General features: G+C 38.9%; 1 protein-coding gene across 1 annotated transcript in view; it reads right to left on the bottom strand.

Annotated features, from left to right (window-relative positions):
• Window positions 1–2,287: 2,287 nt before the first annotated feature.
• LOC311597496 (olfactory receptor 7D4-like) overlaps window positions 2,288–22,059 on the bottom strand; it is a gene marked incomplete at both ends in the record, with an annotated part of 336,911 nt that continues 317,139 nt past the window's right edge. Inside the window, one exon of the mRNA XM_084781715.1 lies at window positions 2,288–2,926. Coding sequence (XP_084637841.1) covers window positions 2,288–2,926 — 639 coding nt within the window. The remainder of the gene's footprint in view (window positions 2,927–22,059) is intronic.

Here is a 22,059-nt window from a genome sequence, read left to right as displayed (position 1 = left end):
AGCAGGATAACTTACTCTCCTGCAATGAAATACTCACCTGTTTAAACCAGTTCTCAAACATAGTTTCTAGATTGATTGGGTCACTTACCTCTGGTGAGGTGGCCTCCCCGGGCCACAGGTGAAGAGGATGTGTTCAGTCCTGATATGAGTGACTTGGTGTGCTTGGGTGGATAGGTGAGGGGGGGGGGTAGGGAGAAGAGGGAGGGTGGGGCTGGATGGAGAGGAGGGAAGGTGTTACAATCTGGATTTAAAATGAATAAAAAATTGTGTTTAAAGAAGAAAATAGAAGGCCATTACAGGAAAAAACTACAACTGGCCATGATACAGAGATCAAGGGATTGTGGGGGAGACCAGCTGCAACACAATGTTCAAGGGAACCAAAAGAAGAGACAAAAAAAATTACTAAGAACCAGAAGACCAGGAAATCTGCTGTGAGATGGTGACTCCTAGGAATGATAGAAAACTACACCCATGATACCCAAACAAGAACCAAACAATAACAATAGCTATGCTAACACAGATGGGGGAAATCTCACAGGGTCTTACCTCTAGATGAAAGACTGAAGGCAGCTAATGATTATTGTGAGGGAGAATTACCCTCTCCTAGGAATGGGCCCTTTAATTAGTTATCTATTACAAAGTGATCAGTACTGAAACCATATTCATAGAAGCCACACCCAAATTAGTCAGAGCAGGTTGTGTGTGTGTGTGTGTGTGTGTGTGTATGTGTCTATGTGTGTGTAAAACAATAATTATCAAAGAAAAAGAAGCCATGAATTTGAAAGGTATTTCAGGAGGATGGTATGTGCATGGAATGCCTTGGAGATAAGGGACATGGGAGGGGTTGGAGGAATAAAAGAGAAGAAGAAAAGTGATATAGTTATTTTAATTTAAAATTGTTAATAAGATAAGTAAATATATAAGAAAAAGAAAATAAGCAGGCCGAGTAAGCTGTGAGGAGAAATTCAGTAAGCAGCACTCCTCCATGGCCTTAACGTCAGTTCTAGCCTCCAGCTTTCAACTCTGATTTTCCTGCATGATGGATTATGAGCTGTAAACCTAAGACAGATGGGCTTAAATTTTCATAGTGATTTCCCAGGGTCATTCTTCATAAAAGCATAACTTTAATAGGCCAGCTTTCTATTTCTTTTTGCCTAACCATGTGGCCAGATCGTCATTGGCCAACACCTTTGCATTGGTAATAGTTGAAACAAATGGGAAAATGGAATGCATGTTATCTCACTGAAGTGACAATTTTTTATCTTCTTCAATCAGAGTGGCAACATTCTATCCATTCATGGTGTAGTTGCCATCAAAGAGCAAGGCAGTTTTTTTTTTGTTGTAGGAGAGCTGAGAAACACCCACAGAACATTATACAGGTAGTAACAATGGAATCAAACACCTATTTGACTATTTCTCCTAAGTAGCTGCTTGCATATCTGTGGTATTATTTTGTATAAATTATTTCTATTTTATTCTAGAGATTTTCAAAGTACTGCCCTCCCCATTAGAGTACATCTCTGACATTTCCTTGAGACATTATGGGGCATTTGAAGCTTCAAGATTATTTTATATCCTTTAGTCATAGGGGATAATATGTTCAGAATGTTATAAGAAATCTCTTAGATTAAGGACATTATATAGCGTACATTTCTCTCAACTCTGGAGACTGAAAAATTTTAAATTAAGAAATAACAGTTTTGGTGTCCAGTGAAAGCTGATTTTCTTATAAAATAACATTGGTTATAACATTTTAACATATAGATCAGGGGGACAGAAACGTTCACATCATAGAAGACTATCTCAATCAATGTGTAGTAGCAAGATAAAACTTCCTCTCAAGTGATTTCTGAGTGGAAGTTTCAGGCTGTACAAAGAGAAACTGTCTACTAGTAACATACATCCTAGCATGTGCCTGATTAGTGTAGCATTTATAGCCACAGGTATTATATACCTATACATGAACTTAAGTTTTATAATGAAATCTTTCATAACTTTTATCAAACAATTCACGAGTTGGTATTCGAATGATTATATTGTTCTACAGAAATGTAAACATTATACCGAAGTGAAGACATGTGTTATATAAAAAAGGGGATGAGGATAGAACTAAGGAGAGCAAAGGAGACATCATATATGTTTCAGATAAATTTAATCACAGTATAATTTTGATCAAAGACAGAAGAACAAACTGAATAAAAATTCTACATGATTAAGAAGCAGAATTTCTTTAGCCTACTCCTTTACTTGTGTCAGTGCAGAAATGTGCAACCAGTGATCTCATCACTTAAAAAAAAAGTATTCTTCCAAATGTTTGTAAGGCCTTCTTAATGTCTTTGTTCCTCAAGCTGTAGATGAAAGGGTTCAGCATGGGGGTGACCACTGTATACATTACTGAGGCCACCATGCCCTTCCAGGAGGAAGAAGTTGCCTCAGAACCAGAACTAAGGTACACACCGAGGCCTGTCCCATAGAATAAAGAAACCACTGATAGATGAGACCCACAGGTAGAAAATGCTTTATATTTTCCACCTGCTGATGGGATTCTCAGAATAGAGGAGACAATTTGGGAGTAGGAATAGAGGATCCCTGAGAAAGGAACAAAGCCAAGAACACAAGTCACTATATAAAGAAGGATGTGATTGATCAGCGTGTCTGAGCAGGCTACAGCGAGAGCCTGAGCAAGTTCACAATAAAAGTGTTTAATGATCTGGTTGGTGCAGAAGGACAGCCGCAGCATCAACAGACTCTGGATCAAAGAGTATGAGAAGCTGATGGACCATGACACAAGAACCAGCAGGCCACACAGTTGGGTGTTCATGATGACTGGATAGTGAAGGGGGTGACAGATGGCCACAAATCTGTCATAGGCCATCACAGTGAGGAGAAATGTGTCCATGCCTCCAAAGACCATGAAAAAATACATCTGGGTGATACATTCTGCATAGGTGATGAACTTGCTCTGTGTTTGGATGTTAACCAACATCTTAGGGATAGTTGTAGAGATGAAACAAATGTCAGAAAAGGACAGATTGGAGAGGAAGAAGTACATGGGTGTGTGGAGGTTGGAGTCAAAGCTGACAGCCAGGATGATGAGCAGGTTCCCAAGCACAGCGACCACAAACATGAGCAGGAATAGTCCAAATAGCATTGGTTGATGCTCTGGATCTTGGGAAAACCCTACAAGTAAAAATCCTAAAGTACTTGTTTGGTTTGCAGATTTCATGTTGTTGACAAATAAGCTAGACAAGTAGGAGAGAGAAAGAGTGGAAAATATACACCACAGTCTCTAAGGTCTCTGCCTTTTTATTTATTGAGATAACTGGACATAATAGTTTTACTACTATAAAACTTAGGAATCCAATTTTTTTTATTTGTTATAAAGATTGTCTCATAATGTTAACCTTCCATTTGGGAGACTTATCCATTTTTAAATCTCTACTTAGAACTACTAACTCTACAAAGTTAAAGCACATGAAGACTAGAGACCCCTGAAAAACCTTCAGATCAAAGTAGTCAGTTTCTAAAAGTGCTGCAGATCTTTTCTCTATGATGGATCCATTCTGATCCCCAATCACACCTCTGAACATTTTTCAGTGGATGCATTAAAATCTGACCATTCAGAAAGGTTTCCTTTTGTGAACACGATCATACCTTCTCTATATCCATTCCTTTTAAAATCTCTTTATTCTCTTTGAAACCTCTATCTTCATTTAATGCCTGGCCAATTTTGTGTATGTGATACAGTTTTTGGCTGTCTGGATGATTCCTAATCCCATTAGGTATTAATAGCAGTGGATTCCTTGACATAGGGGAAGATGTTTCACACTCTTTTGGCAGCTGAATTAATGAATCAATGAAGGTACAAACAAAAATCTTTCCACTTTTGTAGCATTTTCACTTTAGTCATGGCATCTGTTCTTCCAAGATCTTCAACAACTCTAGCTTTAAAGAAAATTGCTTTAGAGAAACAAGAGTAAGAAAGGAGGAAGGGTATAGAAAAATTGTCTCTACTTATTACCCAAGCTTGCTGCTTTGAATAAAACAATAGGTGATAAATGCATGTTCTGCTTGGGTTAGGGATAAATGATGTTATATTAGAGTTAAGGCCACAACACCCTTCTATGTTCCTTACTCCCAGAGAGCTGGAAAGCCCCCAGGAGCTCTCCTACCCTAAATTCCAGCCAATCAGTTTAAAATGCTTTGTCTAGCCACCTGGCTACATTATGCTCAGAACAAAATAGATTCTTCTTGTGTTGTCAGGGATCAAAATGATGTAATGCTCCTTGCTTCCCACCTAGTTGCCTGGTGATGATTTTTCTTATAAAAAGCTGGCCTTAGAAGTAGACCAATGTCATGCTCTAATACCTGAACTTGGATCATGGCTTTGACTGGTCAGTTCTTGTTACCAATGTCACAGTCTGAATTCACAAGCTGTGGCCCTGACCAGTCAATTTTTTGTTCAGCGTTCAAATAAACTTCCATCCATCTGAGTCTGGCGCTTGAGTGGTCAGTATATGGCTGTTCCCGAACTTTTACATTTAGTTCAGTACTTGAAAGTATCTTGTGAATTCAACTTATTTGAGAAATGGTTAATAAAAAGCTTGCCCACCATTCTTTCCTGGCAGGGGAGATACCATGATAAAAATGTGGATAACTACTGATAACCATTGTACTCTAGATGTTCTGACTCCTGAGATTTCCCCAACTGTGGAAAACTCAGCTACATATCTGCAGATTTTGTGGTAATGGTGTGCTGAATGCATTCACCTCTCATAGATAAAAAAATTATATGAAGCATTTTGGTCTCTGAATCTATTCTCAGCTTCATACTGTACACTTGAGAGAGGAATATGTTGTCTACATATATATTCAGGTTTTAGAAACTAACTTCTTTGATAAAAGTAAGCGGCCTCTTCCTTCTTGAAGAGAAAGTCTACCAAGCACCACATACACAGGAAAACTGGGACTCGGGGGAGGCTGCTGTATTGGGACAGGCCTGAGATAGTCCCAAGCAAGTGAGAGTGAAAGAAAAGTCACAAACTCTTATTCTAGACTGAGAGAAAGTGGAAGCTCTGAAGTTCCTTGCTGATCCTAAGATAAAAGAATTAGAAGGGACATTCACTGTATGTTATGTGTGGCTCTGACAGTGGCCAGGCTCTACCATGTACAACTCATAGTGATAACTAAGTCACTAAACTGTTTTGTCCAAGGGAGTATTATAGTATCAGAGTGTCATGTGATACCTACAAAAAATCCCCACATAATCTCTTCAGCAATCTACTCATAATAATATATATTCAAAGTAAATGGTCACTATGAAAATGTAACTTAAAGCAAATATCCTCATGGCTATTTCCCCATATTTTACTCATAAGCACAACCTCTATGTGCAACAATAGGGTTTTCCCTTTCCTATGCTGAAGAGTTAATACTTCTCCTATCACCATCTTATTCTCCACTTCCTTCCACATCTGCTGGACTACATAGGCTTGGCAGTGTATACTCACCATGGGCCAACTCCTTTGAATCTTACTTGGTCAAAGAACATTGGTTATGAAAGATAGAAGGTCTGCTCAAAAGAAAAAGGAGAAAGAGCCAGGCATGTAGGAAAGAACCTGGATGATTTCTTCTAGGAAAAGCATGAGTGTGTTCTGTCTTGGTGACTGTAAGAGCCATAGGCGTGCCCTGGGAGTTGTATCCCTCTGCAGCTTATTACACAAATTGATCAATGGTACGTTCATTCCCTGATTGGTTTGACTCCTCAAGGGCAGAAACTACACAGGGAAGAGGCCCTAACATCTTCATTTCTTATCCCTGGGAGAAAATTAGTGGTTATATCTGTAAGTACTCTTTCTTGTGTTCATTCTCTGAGAAAAGTCACCAAAAATTTCCAAGATCAACTACCGGTCAGCATTTTATGACTTGTACTTTCCTACTCAGGTTAAGAGGCAAGGAGTCCCAGAATTCACTAGGTTTGGATTCTCTGAAATTAGTTGGTGTTGAGTACTTTGGGCATATGTGAAAGAGTAGTATAGCTGGGTAATAAAGTAGATTTATATATTTATCATCTATCTATCTATCTATCTATCTATCTATCTATCTATCTATCTATCTATCTTTAATTTTACCAATTTCTAGAGTGGCTGCACCAATTTGTATTCACACCAACAGTGTATAAGGAGTCTCCTTTTCCCACAACTTCACCAGCATTTGTTGTCAGTTGTTTTGTTGATCCTAGCCATTCTGACTCAGGCCAGATAAAATCTAACCTTTTTAAAATTTGCCTTTCCCTAATTGCTAAGGATGACTGATTTTTTGAAGTATTTCTTAGCCATTTTGATTTCTTACATGAACTTTTTGTTTAGACCACTAGCCCACTTTCAATTGGGACATTTGTTTCCTTGCCTTCTTTTTTTTTTTTTACTTCTTTGTACATTCTGGATATAAATCCTCTGTTATGTGTATAACTGGCAAAGATTTGCTCCAGTTCTGATGGATTCTCATTACTATATTGTTGTGGGCCAGCCCTGGTGATGACCAGGTCCCACAGAGAAGGTAATAAGTCAGTGAGGGAAGAGTGAGTCAGGCATGGTGTTTGGGGGAATCTTGCAGCCTGACGGATTGGCAGTTGGGGTGCTTCTTTCTTTAGAGAGAACCCAGTAGGCAGGGGTAGATTCATGTTGTTCCGTAACATAGATCATATCATTTCAATGTTTAGTCATCATGACAAAACAGAGTTATCTTTTACAATCATGTCTGAGGTCATAAGTTTAGTCCTCATTAATAAACTGTGATAGAACAGGGCTATCTTCTACAGTCATTTCCCCTCACCTACCCCATAGCCCATCTTTTAAGAATCTGTGGTTTCAAGCACACTAGACTGAAAGAAAATCTCCAAGCCAGCCTGGGCAGATTGGCATGTCCCAAACAGTGTATTATCAACTTTTAATGTGCAGAGTACTGTCATTAGGACCAAGAAAAATCTTCAGGCTAAAGCTGATAAAATTATTATTCAAATTTTGGCACAATAAAATGTTTATACTTTATAGAACTTATTTATGTGTCTAATCTTGTATTCGTTTGTTCCTTGATCATATGACACCACAGTAGCCATGCACAAGCTAACTTTACTAAGAAAAAGAAGTCTTTTTTTTTTTTTGGTTTCTTGAGCAGTGTCTCTCTGATTTAGCCTTGGTTGTCCTGGACTCACTTTGTAGACCAGGTTGGCTTCAAACTCACAGTGATCTACCTGCCTCTGCCTCCCAAGTGCCAGAATTAAAGGCATGTGCCACCACACCTGGCTATAGGAGGTATTTTTAAAAATTAATTTATTTATTCACTTTATATCTCAGTTGTAGCCCTCTCTCTCCTTTCCTCCCAGTATGAAACTTACCCTCCCCTCCTCTCCTCTATTCTTTGGAAAACAGGAGCTCCCTACCCATCAGGACTGAGTTCATACTCTTTCCCTGTGGTTTGGCAAGGCAGTCCTATCAGGGGGAAGTGACTGAACAGCAGGGAACAGAGCCCATGTCAGAGACAGCTTTCTCTCCCCTTACTAGTGGATACACAGGAAGCTCGAGCTGCTCATTGGTCCATGCATGGTCCTTGGTTGGTGCTTCAGACTCCACAGGCTCCTCTGGGTCCTGGTTAGTTGGCTCTGTTGGTGTTCCTGTGGAGCTCCTGTCATCTCTAGTTCCTTTTATTCTTTCCCTACCTTTTTTTACTAGACTTCCTATGCTTTGCTCAATGTTTGCCTGTGAGTCTCAACATCTGTTTCAAAGCATTGCTGGTGAAGCCTCTCAGACGACAACTCTGATAGGCTCCTGTTTGCAAGCATAGCAGAGTATCATTAATAGTGTCAGGGGTTGGCTCCCTCCCATGGGGGGTGGGTCTTGGGTTGGGCCAGGCATTGGCTGGACCTTCCCTCAATCTCTGCTCTATCTGTTCTATCATTATCCTGCATGTCTTGTTGGCAAGGTAAGTTTGAATAGGAGTTTTTGTGGGTGGGATCCTGTTCTCCTCCCTCTAAAAGGGGTCTTGTCTAGTTAGAGGGTGTCCTCCTCAGTCTCCACGGCCCTTGTTACTAGAGGTCCTAGCTATAGTCTTCCTTATATCTTCCTGGAGCACTAATTTGATTTAGGTCTCCAGCTTGTTACAGAGATTCCCCAATCCACAGTTTCTCTTTTTTTCTGCAGGCCTTCTGTTCTCCCACCTCCACTCTCCCCAGGTCTGATTTTCACCCTTATTTCTCTCTGTGCTGTCTCTTAATTTGTTCCCTGTCTTCACTCACTACTTCTGTCTGTTCTATTTTCCTTTCTGAGTGAGATTTACGCATCCTCCCTTGGGTCTTATCTTCTTTCCCTCTCTTCAACCACTACCTCTGTCTGTTTTATTTCCCCTCTTGAGTGAGATTTAATTACCCTCCCTAGTATCTTCCTTGTTATTTTCTTTATCTTCTTTGGTTCTCTGCATTGTAGTATGTTTGCCCTGTACTAAATGGCTAAAATCTACTTAAAAGTGAGTACATACCATGTGTGTCTTTCTGAGTCTGGGTTACCTCACTCAGAATGAGTGTTTCTAGTTCCATCAATTTGCTGGTTTTCTTGCTTTTAATGGCTGAGTAATATTCTATTATGTAAATGTACCACGTTTCTTTATCAGTTCTTCAGTTGAGGGACATCTAGGTTGTTTCCAGATTCTAGCTATTACAAATAAAGCTTCTATGAGCATCCTTGAGTAAATGTCCTTGTGGTATGGTGGAGCATCTTTCAGGAGTATGCCCAGGATTCGTATAGCTGGGTCTTGAGGTAGAGCTATTCTCAGTTTTATGAGAAAGCACTAGATTGATTTCCAAAGTGGTTGTACAAGTTTGCACTCTTACTAGCAATGAAGGAGTGATCCCCTTTATCCACATTCTTGCCGGCATGTGCTGTCACCTGAGTTTTTTATCTTAGCTATTTTGACAGGTGTAAGATGTAATCTCAGAGTCATTTTTTATTTGCATTTTCCTGATGAGCAAGGATGTTGAACATTTCTTTAAGTGCTTCTCAGCCATTCCAGAGTCCTCTGTTCAGAAAGAATTCTCTGTTTAGCTCTGTACTCCATTTTTAAATTGTGTTATTTTGTTTGTTGGTGTTTAATTTTAGAAAGGGAAGTCCTAATACTTACCATTTTTTCTGCACCATTCTTTGTCCATTAGGATGAGGCCCTGTGCAGGGCAGGGATAAGTCCAGCCAGTCTAACTTTGTTGCTTTATCTCTTCTTCCAGGGGCATACCATATGCTGATCCCAATTTTATGTGTTACATAATTACCTGACTTGATCTGCCAACTCCTTTAGCCTCCTGACTCTTGTTTACTTTTTTACCTTTCTTTTTCAAGACAGGGTCTCTCTTTGTAGCCCTGGCTGTCCTGGAACTCACTCTTTAGACCAAGCTGGCCTTGAATTCAGATTCTTTACCTTCCTAGGTTTACTGTCTTTTGATTATCTTGTTCCTGAGTAGGTACAGGGACAGATGTTCCAAGAATGTCCTGGAGATGAAGCCTCATAAGGAGATCTTTAGCACTTTCATATGAGTCACAACCTCCAGGGTGCAAGGAAGACCTTTAAGTGGGGCCAGAGAAGAATATCTCCCTAAAATCAGGAGGAGTAGCATGCTCAAGACTTTCCTGGGGAAGCTTAGAAGCAGTACTCCTGGGAAAAGGTATAAATGATTCATAATTTATTACCACCAATCCAATATACCCAAGTTGTACAAATACTAAAAGCTCCCTTCTAAGCATGCAGCACATGGAGACCAAGACCAAAAGTTAAGATGGCATGGTGGCTATTGCACCATTAGCTCAGCTTTGCTGGCTTTTTGCCAAGCAGCTGTGCTGGCTTTATGACTTTTACTGTTACCATTAGCTACTGCTGTGACACTATATTGATTATTTTTTTCACTTCGCAGACACTTTTTAATTCTACAAAGTCCCACTTGTCAACTGTTCCCCTTAATTCCTGAGCAAATTGAGTCCTATTCAGAATTTTTTTCCTGTATCTGTATTTTATAAGGTACTATATATATTTCTTATAGCAGTTTTAGCTTTCTGCTTTCAAGTTTGAGTCTTTGATTTACATGCAGCTAAATTTTGTGTAAGGTGATAAATATGAGTCTAATTCCATTCTTCTTTAGGTGGACATACAGTTTTCCAGAACCATTTGTTGAAGATGCTATCTTTCTTTTCTAATGTATAGTTTTAGATTTTGTCAAAGATTATATCACTGGAGTTTTATACACTCATGTTTGGGCTTTCTACTTTATTCCACTAGCCTATATATCTGTTTTTATACCCATATAATATTGTTTTTTATTACTATAGCTCTACAATATAATTTGAAATCTGCAATGACAATAACTTCAGTAATATTTTTGTTGCTCAGGATATTTTCTGATCTTCCTATCAGTGTCTTTTATGATTCCACCCGAATTTTAGAATGTTTTCCTATTTATGTGGAAAATATTATATGTATTTTGATTGGTATTGCACTGAATCTGTAAATGGCTTTTTGTAGGATGGCCCTTTTCACAATGTTAATTCTATATACCTATAAGCACAAAATGGCTTTCAATTTTCCAGGGTCTTTCCTAATCTCTTCTGAGATTTGAAGTTTATATTGTAGAGGTTGTTCACTTCCTTGGTTAGATTTAAAGACATTTTATTGCTATTATAAGTGAGAGTGTCTATGATCTCTTTCTCAGTGTGCTTGTTGTCATTTTAAAGGCAGCTGATTTTTTTTGTAGATGCAGTGAACTTTATTGATGGTACCCAAGACAGTAGGGCTCCCTGGACCTCTCCCATTATTCCGTGCCATTGAACTTTCCAAGGGTAGAATCACACTGGAACATGTAGATCGTGTAGTGGAGGTAAAGGAAGGGGTCATTGTGGCAACAATCTCCACTTTGCCAGATAAGAATCAAGCCCTGGTCACCAGGTACCCAATATGGTCAAATATTTTTAGTCTGACCGTCACCATCATGTCAAGGGCAAAGCTTGGACTGCATGAGATGATGTGGCTGTCTCTTAAACAGGAAGGAGCAGAGAGCCAAGGCTATTGATTTTTATAAGATGATCTTTTAACCTGACACTTTTCTGAAACCATTGACTACAGTTTTCTTGTGGAGTTTTAAAGATCTTTTATGTCATCTGCAAATATAGATAATTTGACTTCTTCTTTTCCTATTAATATCCCTTTAATTTTCTTCCCTTGCCTTATTGCTTTGGCTAGTGCTTCCAGTACTACAATGAAAAGAAATGGGAATAGTAAACAGCCCTGACTCATTGCTGATTTTAATGAGATTCTTCTGAATTTTTCTCCATGTAGGATGGTGGTGGTGTGTGAGTTTTTCATATATACCATTTATTAAATTGAGCTACGTTCCCTCCATTCCAATTCTTTTATCATGAAGGTTATGTTTATCATGAAGCTGTGTTAGATTATGTCAAATACTTTCTCTACTTTTATGTGACTTTTATCTTTAAGCTCATTTGTATGATTTATCACTTTTATTGACTTACATATATGTTGAACTACCCTGAATTTCTGGAATAAGCCAACTTGATTGTGGTGGAAGATCTTGATATGTGCCTCATCTAATTTGCTAGTATTTTATTGAGGATTTTTGCATCTATGTTCATCAGGGATATTGGTCTGTGCCTTTTGGGGGGCAGTGTCTTTATCTGGTTTGTGAACTGGATTAATACTAGCTTCATTGAATGAATTTAGGAGTAATACTTGTATTTCTATTCTCTTGAATAATTTAAGAAGAATTGAGTGTGATTAGTTCTTTGAAAATTTGGCAGATGCTGTGATTCCGTGTAGACCTGGAGTTGTTTTTACTCAGAAGGCTTTTTCTTAATGTTTCAATCTCCACATTTGTTATGTGTTTATTCAGGTGACGGATCTCATCTTGGTTTAACTTTGGTGGTTTCAATGAATCAAGAAATTAATCCAAAACTTTCAGGTTTTCCTACTTAATGGAATGAAGATATATAATGTATTCCTTTTTAATATTCGGAATTTCTTTGGTGTCTGTTGTAATGTTTTCCTGTTCATTTCTAATTCTGTAAATTTGTCTCATCTCTTTCTTTTGGTTAGTTTAGACCAAATATCTGTAGATTTCCTTTACCTTGTCAAAGAACCAGTACTTAGATTTATTTATTATTTTGTTGCTTTCTTTGTTTATGTTGCATTAATTTCTGCTTCGATTTTTATTATTTCTTTCTACTTACTAGGTTTAGATTTAGTTGCTTCTTATTTTTCCAAATTCTTTAGTTGTATCTTAAAAACATTTATTTGTGACCTAATTTTTAATCTAGGCATTTAGGGCTATCATTTTCCTCTTAGAGGTCCCTTTAATATGTCCCAGAGATTTTGATGTACTGTTTTTATTTTTATTTAGTACTAGGAAGTTGAGCAATGTAAAAAGAAATGTATATTTGTGCCAGAATCCTGCTCTCACCCCCACCTCTACAGATTCAAAAAGTGGGGCATGTAAATTATGACATTAAAGTATAATAGCAACAATAATAAGAAGAATAATGATGGTGATGGTGATGATGCTTGTTTTGGTTTCCCAAGGCCTTAAAGGTAACATTTGTTCATTTTTTTCATTAATTCATTCCTGGAGCCTTGCTGTGGCCTTGCTGTTTCTACCTTCAGTCACTCTGTGAAGGTGATGTAAGAGGCTGCATCAGCCACTGAGGTGCAGCTGTTCCCATATGGGCTGTGGTTTTTGCCTGGATCTGTAGGTCATGGGATCTGTCTACTACATATATCCGGCTGCAGCTGCTACATGCAACAGTAGATGCCCATAGGCTGGCATGCCTCCACAACCTGCTGCCACTTTTCCAGGGGCCTACTTTGCACTGCAGGGTGTGCCTGAAGCGCCAGTCAACTCTCTTTTAAAGGGACCACCTCCTGTCTGGCTAGTGTGGCACTGCCTGACCTCCTGGTCTGGATCCTGCATCTGGATTTTTGGCCTAATGCCTAAATCTAGCGTCTAAGCTTGGATTTATGTCTAAGTTTGGATTACATGCTTACCACACTGGACACCAACTATAAAGGTAGGGTTTTTAAAATGCCTGCTGTTGTTCTGAATAATGACACAGTGGCCTTTTAATTTTATTTTAAGCTTCAGGCACTACAGATAGGCAGATACTCAGCTATTCCAATCCAACAAAACTGGCCTGGCCTTCTCCCAAGCCATGTGGTCCATTACATGCCATCTTAGTCTCATCCTGGCTGATCCCTCTTCATCCATGTCCCAGTGATGACTCTCCTGGTCCCCACCTGAGAGCCCCCCTCTACCCCCCAATCCGGAAGCCATGCCTTAGTTTTCCAGTCCAGCCATTGTCTGTTCAGCTCTTTATTTGACCAATCAGAAGGTGATGGAGAAAACTATTTACAACACAGCAATGCAGGAGATGTTTCATAATGACAATGCCAAAGTCTGGACTGCAACCAGATCTCTGCATACAGAAATCAGCATCTGAATACACAGTGCACAGAGCATCCTCTAACATTGATCCATGAGCATGAGGGCTCTTTCCATCTTCTGATATATTCTTCAGTTTCTTTCTTCACAGACTTTGTTTTTGCCATACAAACCCTTCACTTGCTTAGTTAAAGTTACCCCAAGATATTTTATATTATTTGTGGCTACTGTGAAGGGTGATGTTACCTTAATTTCTTTCTCAGTGTGTTTGTCATTAGTATATAGGAGGATTACTAATTTTAAGTTAATTTTGTATCCAGACACTTCACTGAAGGCATGTGTCAGCTGTAGGAGTTCACTGCTAGGATTTCTGGGTCATTTATATATACTATTACATCATCTGTGAATAGTAATACTTGAGCCCAATTAGTATCCTTTTGATTTCTTTGAGTGGTCTTATTGGTCTAGCAAAATTTCAAGTGCTATATTAAATAGATATGGAGACAACTGAAAGCCTTATATTATTCCTGAATTAGTGATATTGAGTTTCCCTCCGTTTAATTTGATATTGGCAATAGGTTTTCTGTAAATTGCCTTTATTATGCTCAGCTATGTTCCTTGTATCCTTGATCTCTCCAAGGCTTCTTTAACATGAAGGAGTGTTCGATTTTGTCAAAAGCCTTTCTAGCATCTAATGAGGTGATCATGTGCTTTTGTTCTTTCAGTTGTTTATAAGGTGGATTACATTGAATGTTTTTCATATGCTGAACCATCCTTGCACCTCTAGGACAAAGCCTTATTGATCATGATGAATGACATTTTTGACACACCTTGAAACCACATCTTGAGGCATAGTGGCCGTGCTTTTAAAGATCTATAATGAAAAGAAAAGCTTAGGTCCAGTCATAGTGGTACACATCTTTAATCCCAGCATGTTAGGAGACAGGCATGCAGATCTCTGAGTTCAAGGTCAGTTTACAGAGCAAGTTCCAGGGCAGCCACGCTTAGGCAGTGAAAGAAAACATGGAAAACAGAAAGTTGGTGAAGATGTAGTTGAACAAGGGGGCATTTTCTAGTACCAGCAAGTAGCAGAACTTGGCAGTTTCAGCCATGTGGCTCTGGCTTTAGAGTCAAGAACAGAAGATGGGGTTATGGAATCTCCCTCAGAGACTAAGTAAAATCACTGAGGCCAGATGTGTGGCAGAGGTGCCTCTGCATGGGGGCCCAAAGAAGCCATTGTGTGATGGAATCTCCCTCCATGACTAAGGAAGGTTCTTGAGGTCAAGTGTGTGGCAGGGGTGTCCATGTATGGAGGCCCAGAGAGGTCATTGTGTGAGGCTGTAAAGTTGAAGCCTAGATTGCCTTGGCGACTACAAGATGCTTGAGATGCCAGAGTCATGGCATATCTGTTGAGGAAAGCTAACAAAGAGTGGAAAAAGTCCAAAAGAAAGAAGAGTGTTGCAATCAAACAAAACTGAAAGGAGTTGGAGATCTAAAGAGTGTTTTGACATCAGACATAGAGATTCAGTTTGGAGTTTGCACAACTTGTTTTTTTATCTTTGGTCTAGCATTTGCTTATCCTGCACCCTTTCCTATGTTTTGGAATGGTAATGTATATCCTGTGCCAGGATATGTTGGAAGTATGTGATCTGCTTTTTGATTTTGACTTTATAGGGGACTGTTAAGAGCCTTTGAACTTTGGACTTTTAAACATTGTGATATACTATGGGCACCTGTTTAGTTGGGCTAAAGGCATTTTGAGTTATGTTATGGCTACAAGCTTATGGGGACTAGGAAGTGGAATGTGGTGGTTTGATTAGATGTGGCCCCACGGTTAATGTGTTTGAATTCTTGGCCCTTAGCAAGTAACACTATTATGTGGGAGTAAGTGTGGCCTTATGGAAAGAAGTGTGTCACTGTGGAGGTAGATTAGGAGCCCACACCTAGTATGGAACCCAGTCTCATTCTTGCTTCTTTTGAATTAAGATATAGAACTCTCGGCTCCTCCAGATCCATGTCTGCCTGCATGCTGCCATGCTTCCTGCCATGATGATAATGGACTAAACCTCTGAAACTGTAAGCCAGTTCCAATGAAATGCTTTCCTTTATAAGAGCTGCCTTAGACATAGTGTTTCTTAACAGCAATAGAAAACCCACTGAGACAACACTTAAATGTGAAAGAAAAAAAAACAAACCAATCCCAACAAGTTGTCTTCTGATCTCTGCATGTGTGTCATGGCAAGAACATACATATACACACATAGGCACAGCTACAATAAGTTAATTTTATAGTACTCACAAATCATTACAACAGATGGAGGATCCAAGATGGTGGCACTGATCACACACCATGTCTGATCAATGGGACAGCAATGACTGCACAAAAACCTAAGGACCAAACTGAGAGCTACAAAACACCAATGCTGATATTTCCCAGGTGAGAGGGGTCTACACTGTGTGGAACATGGGTGGGTCTGGCCTCATGCCACAGAAAAGTCCCTCGGTTCCTGCAGGAGTGTTCACAGTCTCCAAATTCTACTCAGTTCACCTGGCCAATCCACAGAAAGTCCCCAGGTCCACACAGGCATGGGCACATATCTGCTGGTGGCACACAGACCCTGTGCTCGGTGTCTCAGACTGAACTATGGGCTACAAAATATCAGTGTCTGAGTCTTCTAGTCCAGAGGAGACCCCACAGACTGGAACACAAGTGGATCTGACCTCAGGTCACCTCGCTGTTCCACGGACAATTCCCAGGTCTAATCTTAGATCACCTGCCTGATCCACTGGAAGAGTTCCATGATCCTCGCAGGTGAGGGAGCTCAACCTATTACTCACATATGATCTACTCTCAACAGCCGGTGAAGGACACCAGAAACTACTGCCCAATGCCAGAGACATCAAGATGGGTAACGGTCAGCATAAAAACATAAAAAACCAAAGCCAAAATAATACAGCAGCTCCAGAACCTAATTATCACACTGCCATCAGCCTTGGACACTCAAACATAGCTGAAACACAAAAAAATGACCTCAGATCTTTCCTCATGAAGATGATAATAGAAGAAATGAATAAAATCTTTAAAGAAATACAAGAAGATACAGCCACACAGATTGAGGCTCTTGGAGAGGCCATGACAGTGGCCTATAAAAAGGAAATGAAGAAATCACTCAGTGAAATTCAGGAAAATGCAAATAATCAGGTGAAGAAAGTAGAAAACAATGGTCCATGATCTGAAGATGAAAATGTAAACATTAATAAAAGCACAAACTAAGAAAATTCTGGAAAGAGAGAACTTAGAGAAGAAAACAGGAATTGCAGATGTAAGCACTGACAACAGAATACAAAAGATGCAGGAAATAATCTTAGGTGTAGAAGATAAAATGGAAGAATTTGATATAACCATCAAAGAAAATGTTAAATCTTAAAAAATACTGATACAAAACATTCAAGAAATCAAGGACACCCTGAAAAGACCAAACCTAAGACTAATAGGATGTCAGAGCCCTCTCTGGACAATATCAAACACATCCTAGATCAGGGAGTGAGGACTGAGAAATAAAAGAACACTGAGGCAAGACATTATCGGAAACACACGATAGGCTTGAGAGGGCCTGCAGTCAATACTGCATGACATCTTAACTTTATTCACCAGTTCAATTTATATACATCTCAGGCATGAGAAAACCAAGCAGAAGTCCACTCTCAGGAGATAATGCTGACATTCTCATGGGAAAAATGGTGTAATCTCAATAGACTGTCAGCCTTGAGGCCACAGTGTTCTTTTTCTGAGAGTCTGAAGTACTTGGCAGAACATCTTGTTTAATCACAGTCTCAACAGTCTATGTGATTCTTATGTTGGAGCAGAGAGCATGAGAGCAATGCATATAGACAGAGATCCTTTACAAATGGCTCCCAACAATAGGAACTGAGGAAAGAGAAGATGCTCAGCTCTAAGGCCCAGAAAATATTTTCAACAAAATCATAGAAGACAATTTCTCTAACATAAGGAAGAGATGAATTACAAACCTACAAGAGGCCAAATAGAGTAGGCCAGAAAAGAAAATTCTCCCACCACATAATAATCAAAACACAAAATATATAGAACAAAGAAAAAATATTAAAAGTGGCAAGGGAAAAAGGCCGAGTAACATACAATTGCAAACCTATTGGAATAACACCCAACTTTTCAGCAGAGACCATAAAAGCCAGAAAGGCCTGGGAAGATGTCTTGCAAATCCTAAGAGATTACAGATGCCAGTCCAAACTACTATACCCAGCAAAACTTTCAATAACCATAGATGGAAAAAGCAAAAATATTTCACAACAAAAACAAATTTAACCACAAATCCAGCCCTATAGAGGGTTCTAGAAGGAAAACTCCAATACAAGGAGGCTAACTGCACCTAGGAAAACACAGGAAATAGATAACTTTATCTTAGCAAAACAAAAACTAGCCAAGCTCACAAACACACACGAAACACAACTAACATAAAAGGAAAGGGTCTTAACAGTCACTGGTCATTAATCTCTCTTAACATCAATGGTCTCAACTCTCCATTAAAAAGATACAGACTAACAGAATGGGTGCATAAACAGGACCTAACAGCTTGCTGCTTACAAGAAACACACTTCAGCCACAAATATAGGCATTTATTGAGAGTAAAGGGCTGGAAGATGGTCTTCCAAGCAAATGGACACAAGAAGCAAGATGGAGTAGCCATCTTAATATCTAATAAAATAGACTTTCAGCTAAAATTAGTCAAAAGAGATAAGGAAAGACACTTAATACTCATCAAAGGAAATCTCAAGCAAATTGTCATCACAATTCTGAACATCTATGCTCTAAATACAAGGGCACCAGCATTTGTAAAAGAAACATTAATAAAGCTTAAACTATGCACCAATCCCAACATATTAATATGGGAGACTTCAATTGCCCCCTCTCACCGAAGGATAGGTCAAGGAAACAGGCTAAAGCAAGAAACAATGACACTAACAGATGTATGAGTCAAATGAACCTAAGAGGCATCTACAGAATTTTTCACCCGAACACAAAAGATTATACTGTCTTCTCATAACCTCTCAGAACCGTTTCCAAAATTATCCATATAGTAGGTCACAAAACAAGCCTCAGCAGATACAAGAAGATTGAAATAATACCTTGTATCCTATCAGACCACCATGGACTAAAGCTGGACCTCAACAACAACAGAAATAACAGAAAGCCCACACACACATGGAACTAAACAACTGTCTACTTAATGAAAAAAGAGTCAGCAAAGAAATAAAGAAAGAAATTAGTGACTGCCTAAAATTCAATGAAAATGAAGGTATAACATACCCAAACTTATGGAACACAACGAAAGCAGTGCTAAGAGGAAAGTTCATAACACTAAGTGCCTTAATAAAAAGATTGGAAACATCTCATACAAGCAACTTAACTGCACATCTGGAAACCATAGAAAAAAGAAGCACCCAAGAGGAGTAGATGGCTGGGAATAATAAAATGCAGGGCTGAAATCAATAAATCAGAAACAAAGAGAACAATTCAAAGAATCAACAAAATCAAGAGCTGTTTCTTTGAGAAAATCAACAAGGTAGACAAACCCTTAGCTAAACTAACTAAAAAGCATAGAGACACTATCTAGGTCAACAAACTCAGAAATGAAAAGGGAGACATAACAACAGACACCAAGGAAATCCAAGGAATTATTAAGTCTTACTTCAAAAGCCTATATGCCACAAAACTTGACAAACTAAATGAAATGGACAATTTTCTTGATAGATTCTACTTAGCAATGTTGAATCAAGGTTAGGTAAACAAATCAAATAGTCCTAAGTCTCTGATGGAAGTCTCCCAATCAAAGAAAGCTGAATTCTACCAGACATTCAAAGAAGAGTTAATACCAATACTTTTCAAACTATTCCACAAAATAGTGGGATCATTACCAGACTTATTCTATGAGGCCACAGTCACCTTGATACCTAAACCACACAAAGACTCAACAAAGAAAGAGAATTTCAGACCAATTTCTATAATGAACATTGATGCAAAAAATACTTAATAAAATTCTCATGAACTGAATCCAAGAACATATCAAAAATGTCATTCGTCATGACCAAGTAGGCTTCATGCCAGTCATGCAGAGGTTGTTTAATATACTGACATCCATCAATATAATCTACCATCTAAGCAAACTGAAAGAAAAAACCCCACATGATCATCCCCTTAGATGCCGAAAAAGCATTTGACAAAATACAATCCCCATTCATGTTTAAAGTCTTGGAGAGGTCAGGGATACAAGGCACATATCAAAACACAATAAAGGTCATGTACAGCAAGCTAATAGCCAACATCAAATTAAATGGAGAGATACTCAAAGAAATTCCATTAAAATCAGGGACTAGACATGGTTGCCCTCTCTCTCCACATCTCTTCAATTTAGTACTTGAAGTCCTAGCTAGAGCAATAAGAAAACAAAAGGAGATCAAGGGGTCCATATTGGAAAGGAAGAAGTCAAAGTATTGCTATTCACAGATAATATGATAGTTTACATTAGTCTCCCCCAAAATTCCAGCAGAGAACTCCTACAGCTGATAAACACCTTCAGCACAGTGGCTCGATACAAAATCAACTCATAAAACTCAATATCCCTCCTATATACAAATGACAAATGGGCTGAAAAAAGAAATGAGTAAAACTGCACCCTTCACAATAGCCACAGTTAATATAAAATATCTTGGTGTAACCAAGCAAGTGAAAGACTTGTATGAGAAAAAACTTAAAGTCTCTGAATTAAAAATTTAAAGAGGATATCAGAAGATGGAAAGATCTCTCATGCTCATGGATTGGGAGAATCAACATAGTAATAATATCCATCTTACCAAAAGTAATCTACAGATTCAATGTAATCCCTATCAAAATACCTACACAATTCTTTACAGATGTTGAAAGATTAATTCTTTCATAGTTCATAAGAAAAAACAAAAAACCCAGAATTTAAAAAAACAATCCTGTACAATAAAAGATCTTCTGGAGGAATTGCCACCCCTGATCTCAAGCTGTACTATAGAGCAACATTAATTTTAAAACAGCATGGTACTGACACAGAAATAGGCTGCTTAGCCAATGGCATTGAATTAAAGACCCAGAAAAAAACCTACATACCACTGGACACTTGATTTTTGACAAAGGAGTCAAAACCGTATAATGGAAAAAAGATAGCATCTTCAGCAAATGGTGCTGGACTAACTGGCTGTTTACATTTAGAAAAAATACAAATAGATCCATATTCATCATCCTGCACAAAACTAACGTCCAAGTGGATTAAAGACCTCAACATAAAACCAGACACACTAAATCTGTTAGAAGAAAAAGTGGGAAAGACCATTGAACTCATTGGCACAAGAATCAACTCTCTGAACAGAACACCAATAGCTCAGGCTCTAAGATCAACAATGAATAAATGGAACCTCATGAAACTGAAAAGCTTTGGTAAGGCACTGTTGACAGAACAAAACGACAGCCTGCCAACTGGGAGCTCTTCACCAACTCTACATCTGACAAAGGGCTAATGCCCAAAATATATAAAGAACTCAAGAAATTTAACACCACCAAATCCAATTATCCAACTAAAAATGGGGTACAGAGCTAAACTGAGAATTCTCTGTTGAAAATGGATGAGAAACACTTAAAGAAATCTCATTGTTCTTAATTATCAGGGAAATGCAAATCGAAATGACTCTGAGATTCCATCTTACACCTACCAGAGTGGCTAAGATTAAAAAAAAATTCAAGTGATAACACATTGAGGATGTGGAGAAAGGGGAACACTCCTCCATTGCTGGTGAGAGTACTAACTTGTACAACTACTTTGGCAATCAATCTGGTGCTTTCTCAGAGAAATGGGAATAGTGCTACCTCAAGATTCAGCTATACCACTCCTGAGCATATAACTGAAAGATGCTTCACCATAAAACAAGGACATTTGCGCTATTATGTTCATAGGAGCTTTATTTGTAATAGCTAGAAACTGGAAACAATCTCACTATCCCTCAACTGAATAAAGAGACAGTGGTACATTTACACAATGGGATACTGCTCAGCAATCAAAAAGGAGGAAATCTTGAAATTTGCAGGCAAATGGATGGAACTAGAAACGATCATTCTGAGTGAGGTAACAGTCCCAGAAAGTATAAATGGATATTAGCCAAACATAGATGTCCTCTGAAAGACTCCACTTAGCGGGGTATTGGTACAGATGCTGTAACTTACTGCTGGGCTCTGGGTGGAGCACTGAAAGTTACATGAAAGAGTAGGGGGAGATGGAAGGACTTGGAAGGGTTAAGAGCCCCACACGGAGACCATCAAGGCCATGGGATCTGTACCCAGGTTGGCCTGTACAAACGGATGCACCAAGCAAGGGCAACGCATGCAGAGAACCTAGACCCATGTTCAGAATAGCCAATGGACAGCTTATTCTCCACAGTTGGGCGTGGGGAGTGGGGACTGCCTTTGACATGAACTCTGGTGCCCAAGATTTGGTCACTTCCCCTTGGTGAGGAGACCCTGTGGG

The sequence above is a fragment of the Acomys minous genome, assembly GCF_964271855.1.
Source record: "Acomys minous genome assembly, chromosome: 5".
Lineage (NCBI taxonomy): Eukaryota > Metazoa > Chordata > Mammalia > Rodentia > Muridae > Acomys > Acomys minous.
Note: the sequence above shows the minus strand (reverse complement) of the source record. Positions and strands in the feature narration are given on the sequence as shown.